The sequence below is a fragment of the Apteryx mantelli genome, chromosome 13 (genome assembly GCF_036417845.1).
Source record: "Apteryx mantelli isolate bAptMan1 chromosome 13, bAptMan1.hap1, whole genome shotgun sequence".
Classification (NCBI taxonomy): Eukaryota; Metazoa; Chordata; class Aves; order Apterygiformes; family Apterygidae; genus Apteryx; species Apteryx mantelli.
Genome location: NC_089990.1, coordinates 25,770,614 through 25,777,392, shown reverse-complemented (window position 1 = coordinate 25,777,392; position 6,779 = coordinate 25,770,614). Strand labels below are relative to the sequence as shown.

Below are 6,779 nucleotides of genomic sequence, written 5' to 3'. Positions count from 1 at the left end.
CCTGGTGGTACGAGGTAGCATCATCCAAGGTGGCATGTGAACAGCTTGCGTTCCTCAGGCTGTCACTGCAGTCTGAGGAAGATGACCGCAACCCACTGCAGAGCAGGGCAAGCATTCCCACCTCCATGTGCTGCCAGAGCAGGGAGCTCACAGCCTGTTAACCAAGCTGGCCATGGTGCCTTAACGGGCTGCAGGGAAGGAAAGAATAGAAAGGGCTCCTCCAGCTCTCCCCTGCCTCCCTTCATTGGGTTGTCCCCCACATCCACCTCATTTCCAGAGAGGTTGTGGGACCTTGACAGAATGCTCCATGGTAGGTGCTGTACAAGAGAGCATTGGCTCACTGGAAGGCAGGGTGGACACAAGAAAAGAAAGGGCAGGAGTATTTCAAGTACTTTATTTATAAAAACGCCCAAGTTTAAAAACCCAATGGCTGTGATCTTCTGCAGGTAACAGGCACAGCCAGTGTCCTGGGTCCTGGCTGGCCCTCAGCACCTCTGTCTAGGTGAGCATCTCAGAGGCTGCACGTGAAGGCCATGGTCCTGCCAGGAAGGCAACGTGGTAAAAGCTGGTGCTGGTGCCCAGTTGTGGAGGGTTCACAGCTCTGAGCAGCCCCTCTCTTAAAAACCATTAAAACCAGCTGTGAGAATAAACTCTCTGTTGTTAAAAAAGGAAAGAGAAGGGAGCAAGTGAGGCTCTGTCGGCATGGGAAGGCTGGAGCCGTGAGGCCCACGCTCTCCTGCCCAGGGAGCGCCATGGCACTCGTGACGCTCGTCAACTTTTTTTTTTTGAAGAGAAACAAATCAACCAACCAACAAAAAGTAATTTCTGCCGAATTTCCCCTGCAGCCACACTTTCCACCAGCCCGCTCACATAAACATGCTGTCTTCAACACGGGAAACACTCTTGTGGATGCTTGAACTTTCCTTCTCCGCTAAACAACATGCTTCAGATTCCCTGCAAACAAAAGGAGGCAGAAAAGATGTTTCCACTGAGACTAACTTTAACCATGATGGATTAACTCATCCTGAGGTTGGTGAGGTTTTTGCTGGCTATACAGGCCTCTTTGCAGTGCATTTCTTTTCCTGGTACCTCCCCCTCTCTCTCCCCGTGGGTACCCCAGGAGGGTGTGTATTCCTGCAGCGCCGAATGCTGCTACCTCTGCGCGGGGGACTCTGCCTCCTCCCTCTCTACCAGCAGGGCTGACAAACTGGGAAATAATACAGGAGACCTGACCTCCGCACAGACCTGATTCCTGGCTGGCCAGCCAACATCTTGCTCCCTTCGCAGAGGCTGTCACCCTCTTTCAAGCTATATTTGGGGACCTGCCAAAGGGAGACTCCGCCACCACTTCCATTAAGAGTTTTTCCTGCAGGCTAGTCACTGGTTTGGAAGTTTTTGGTCAGCAGCGGATGGGAACACTCATTTCCTGCTGCCTTGTCCCCCTCCCCTGGGACAGATATGCTGCCAGGAGAGTACAAACTAGATCCAACCCTTCCAGCTTAGAAATGATGCTGGAGCATGGCATGGAGGATAAGTGAGATATGCCCATGCATATCCTATCAATCCTCCCTGGGAATATCAACCCACTGTGAAGGATAGGGAGAGGCCTTCAGTTTGGAAACACACAAGGGACAGATCCGAGCCTTGCAACCCAGAAGTCAAACAGTGGCAGATCGCACCAGCTCCAGGTCACCAAGGCTGGTCGGTGTTGGAAGGCAGGGCCCTGAAGGGACACAGAGAGCTGGCAGCGCTCAGACACCCTGCCCAGGACTGCACAGAGACACAGCCAGGCACCTCTCAAGGAGAGCAGCACCTTTCCATCTCCTCCCAGGACTGCACCTTCGCACACAAGAGCAAGTTGAGCCCAAAGGTCTAACCCTTCTCTCCAAGGTTTCTGACAGTCTGCAGAGAGGATGGACAGCTCTGCCCTTCCTCCTTCCCTACCGCACACAACAGGGCTGCCTATCAGCAGGGGAGACGCGTCCTCCCTGGGCCTGGCCTGTGGTTGAGAACAAATGTCCCTGGGCACCCAGAGCTGTGGCATCTCCCAACCCACCTCTTCCTACTCTGTTTCTAACACCGACACATCACAACATGCACCTAGAGTGAAAAATCACTGCAGAGCCCTGTGTTCCTGCCCCTGGCTCTTTCTGGGCAGGGAGAAGACAGACAGGAACAGGCATGGCACAAAGGTGGCAAGAGCTCACACGGCTACCAGCCCTGGGCTCCAAAAGCTTTCAGGCTTGCTGTCTCCAGCAGGGCTAGAGGACAGTCCCAACGCCTGACAACATCTATGGAGGTTTTTTCTTTTTCTTTTTTTCTTTTTTAAGCCTTGTTTCCTCCAGCACACCTGACGCAGAGAATCCTGCTGAGGGGTGGACAGTGCCTCCCCTCTAGGAAGCATCAGGCCGCATCACTGCTGCAGTCCACAGCCCACTGGCACTGCCTGGCTCACATTTAACAGTGACTTTCACACAGCATGAGACGCCCCTGTCCCCTCTCCTTACCCAGAGGGTGGCAGAGGCAGCAGGGTTAGGTAAAGGGCAGAGAGAACAATAGCTATTTTTTGAAAAGCTGACCTGGTGCCAAAATCCCATTGTAACTCATAGCATTGGGGGTAGGGGGACAGGGCAGGGGCTTAAATGCCCTTGCAAACATTGCTCTGCTATCTTGCTCAGAGTCACGGAGGAGCTGAAGCAAAGGCTGGAGCTCCCCTCCCCTAACCTTCAGCCACCCCCCAGCTCTGCGCTAGCACATCCTGGAAACCGTCTTCCTTTGCCTCTAGGTGAGCCCCAGCCCCGCACACAGCTCTGAGGAGAGCAAGGCATCTCTGGCTCTGCCCCAAGGGCCGACGGAGAGACACCAGTGCAGTGGGAGCTGGCCCCAGGGACACTACACATGCTTCTGCCAACTGCAGCTCAAGGTTTCTCTTTAGGCTTGAAACAAGAAAGAGTAGCTGGGGCTTTGAGGGACCCTGGGCAAAGCATCTGGCAGTCGACACTCAGTTACCTTCAAGTATGTAATAGCTAAGCTTGCTAAAGAAAGCCTGCAGGCTTGGGCTGGCAGTCCCCGTCTTCCCCCCAACTGCCTCACCATTAACAATTTCCCTTTAGACATGCTGTTTTACATCCCAGGCAGATCATAAAGGCTTTTACTGCATGCCAGGGGACTGAATGCACCGCACTCATATTAACTGCTCTGCACAGCAGTTGAGGTGGTGACTGCTGGAGCAGGTTGGGACATAAAGCCCAGCAGAACCAAGCAGGCAGCAAAGCAATGCTGAGAATTAACAGCAGTCTTGGAGAGGGCAGGAGCCATGGCTCTGCTCCTGTTAGCCTGGCTGGCAGCCTGCCCAGGGGGCTTCTTCTCCGAGTAGCGGCAGTGCCACCTTCAACCCATCACTGTTTCAGTGCTGAGGGGGGTTGGTTCTTCCTTGCCCCACTCGCTCCTGCTGCCACTGCAAGCGCAGCGGAAAAGCAGTCCACTGCAGGGGGAAAACAGTCCTTGAAGGGACTAAGCTCTCCACCAGGTCAGCCCCCTTATCTGGCGCTCTGCGCAGTGGCAAGGCCATTTTTGCCAGTGAGGGAGCTGAGGAAGAGAGCTTGGGGATGGAGGAGAGCCGTCTCGCCTGCCTTGACAGCAGCCCAGGCTCCTGCCGACTGGAACACAACCAGCAGCACAGTAGTGCAACGGCATCCTTTTGAGTCAGCCTCTTCCTGGCAGCTGGGGAGTGAGGAAAGGGATTTCTCTGCTCTCCTCTCTGCCACAGTCATCGGTTTTGCTCTCACCGGGTGGTACGATGGTGGGAATCCCAGACTCTACTACCCGCAGCCTCCTGCTCTGTTTCAGCCATGTGCAACATCAGCTGAGAAACCTTTGGGTCCTGAGCAACAAGCCCAGACTATCCAAGAGATCTGGCTTTGCTAGGAAGGCTTCCAGGGGTCCAGCCACCACTGAGAAAATCACAGCAAGGCCTGGGGCAGACGGTGCCTCTGAAATAGGCTAGTGAAGCACTGATGAGGGCCTCTCTTGGCCAACCCCTTATGTGGACCAAGACTCAGAGTCTCAGACCCCTTCCCAAGCAGACAACCAGTTTGGCTCTGCTAAGCTTCCTTTGTCTCACTGCTGTCTTCACTAGCTGATTTATATTCATTAAATAATTCAAACAAAAGCTATAATGAAAGGAGAGAGGAAAGAAAAACAAACAAGGACTGGGGAGTGGGATACTCTGGTCTCTGTTACAGTCCCCTGTTTCCCTGGCTTGATGGTTTTGGGGGCTAGGCCTCTGCTCCCACTTATTGTGTGGTTTTGGCACTGCTGAGGATCTGTTTTATTTTCTGTTCTTTGGGCAGCCAGTCAAGCTTGTCAGGCACACTGGATCACCACTGCTTGCCCTGCACGTGTTTCAGCCAGCCATCCTCTGAGCACCGTGACCACACTGGGCCAACCAGCAGGCACACGGCTCATTCCTGCATAGGGGCTGCAGGGTTTTCAAAAGACTGGGCAGAAACTTCTTTTCCAGAGAGGACTCCTCTGACGTCAGGCTGAATGGAAGTTGTACAGAGGCCAAAGGCATCTCAAATCTCTTCATGTTTTCTTGATCTCTGTTAACAGGGGAGGGTATTAAAGATGGGGTGCCAGCCACAGCTGTCCACATCTAGCACAGGGCTGAGACTTGTGGGAGAAGATCCCCAATACACACAACCAACTCTGAACTGCTTTGCTGCAGTCCTCCAACTGTGTGTTGAACTGCGACACCAACGTTGACTGTGAGAACAACAGTCTGTGGAGGGCTGGCTGCAGGTCATGCAAGCCATTCTGAAACATGCTGCGCACCCACGGACAAAAAGAACAGGGCGTGAGGGGAAAGAAGCCCTACTGAAAAGGATTTCAAAAGAGCCAGGAATATTCCACAGACCAGACTTCTGTCTAGAAAGGTTGACCACATCCCTGTGATTTTAGCATTGATGAGAGAGAAGGCAGCCTTCGGTCATGGGAGCCTTAAGCCAGAGGGAACCTCCACAGACCCTCACACAGTCAGAAGGCGATAGGGCAGGAGGAGCCCTCACCAACAGGACAGACAGGATGGGGCCCAGAACACACTTGCTCCAGCTAAGCACACATCTGGCTCCTTAGAAAGCTGCAAGCAGGGAAGACAGATGTCGAGGATTCACCTGTCTGCCTCCCTTCCCTACAAATCCACAGCCACTAAATGCATTTCCTTCTACAAACACTGAAGCCTCCTTCCTGGGCACAGAACACATATCCCATCAGATCCAGCACTTGCAGTGGCCATGCTGCTGCAGCATTTTCAGGAATGCACTCGGTTCCCAGGGGAACCAGCTGTGAGATGTGTTGGAGATGTTCGCTGAGGATACAGAGAGGTATCATCCAGGCAGAGCATACCCTCAAGTGCCCTGCTCCCTCTCCCATCCCTGTTTCCAATGATCAGAGGCCCTGGTCCTTTTCTCAGATCTGATGCTGAAGAAAGGACACTGAGGAGGGAGGGCATGATCTCCACGAATCTCGGTTCTAGGCAGTTTTATTCCTTATGTCTTCATCAGCCTTCTACACCTGCCTGCTTTTGAGACAGTCTGATAAGCAGCTCTTCTGAGATCAGACAGCAGGAGGAAGGGGTTCTAGTTAAACTGCAGTTCCCTTAACAGCCCACAGGCCAAGCAGTAGGGAACAGGGCTTATAAACGAGCTTCTCGTGCTCCAAGGAGCAGTTTGGCAGATGACAGTAAGGAGGAAGGACCGATCTTTTGTGACAAGACCAGGAGGAAGCAAAAATCATCATTTGTAGGAAACAAAAGGATTGTGGGAACTGTAAATAACAAAGAGTGCAGATTATCAGTGCAGAGCGGTTGTGATCATGAGGTGGACTGGACAGGCCCAAAGAAATATTTCAGCAGACCCACATCAAAGTCACCTATCTCCAAACGATGAGCACAAACCAGTTCTGAAGATTTGGGATTCCTTCCTAGGCAGTAGTGCCTCACATAGGCTTGGGAACAGTGCACAACTGGCTGAACATGAGCCAGGTGAGGTTGGTAGTGTTCCTTGTTACAAGCCCATTTCAGCAAGCGTGGAGTCTAACCATCTGCCTTTTATTCTTCTGTCTGTAAGACACGAGAAGACATGGCTGTTTTTTGACTTGCTTTGACCTAATTAAGAGCACCAGTGCTCTCTTGGCATCAAAGGATGGGAACTTTGCTCCAGGGCAAAGCACTCAGAGAAAAGACCTGTGCCACGGTTGACAGCGTGTGCCAGGGATATTTTTGCTTTGCAGAGTTCACTGTGATGTGGACAGAAGTACCGTCTAAATGAGAAGCTCCAGCTGAACTTGGATGTAGGAAGAGGATGTGAGCTTATGGCATTAACATGCAGAATTTGGACTTTCTGATGAAAACAAGTGATGATTTAAACCAAGGCAGTAGAGGAAGGTAAAGCGTTCTATGTCAGGCTTGAAAAAGGTTAGGAACATACACATGGTTACTGCAGTTCAGCTGACAAGTGAATACCACCAAGCTGTGGTAACATGACTGTCTGCAACTGGGAAGTATGTCTGGAAGGCAAAACTAGGCTGGGGAACGGAGAAGAGTTTCTCTCAGAAAGCTAGACAGGGTGCAGGGGGGGGCTAAATATGCTGAACTCTCCTCTCCTGAACTCAGACAACTGTGGTGCTAGAAGGAATGAAAAACATGCACAAGAAGCAGCTGGAACACTTCCCCCCCAAAGCATCTGCTTTTCTTTCAGCACTGCGCAGCCTCAAGGTCC

The 6,779-nt window shown here is 52.2% G+C and overlaps 1 protein-coding gene across 4 annotated transcripts in view; it reads right to left on the bottom strand.

Annotated features, from left to right (window-relative positions):
- Positions 1 to 378: 378 nt before the first annotated feature.
- Positions 379 to 6,779, bottom strand: part of HDAC8 (histone deacetylase 8) — a 56,130-nt gene continuing 49,729 nt past the window's right edge. For all 4 annotated transcript variants that reach the window (XM_067304474.1, XM_067304477.1, XM_067304475.1 and 1 more), the window contains exon 11: positions 379 to 954. In XM_067304474.1, the coding sequence (XP_067160575.1) occupies positions 932 to 954 (23 nt within the window). In that variant the 3' untranslated portion in view covers positions 379 to 931. The remainder of the gene's footprint in view (positions 955 to 6,779) is intronic.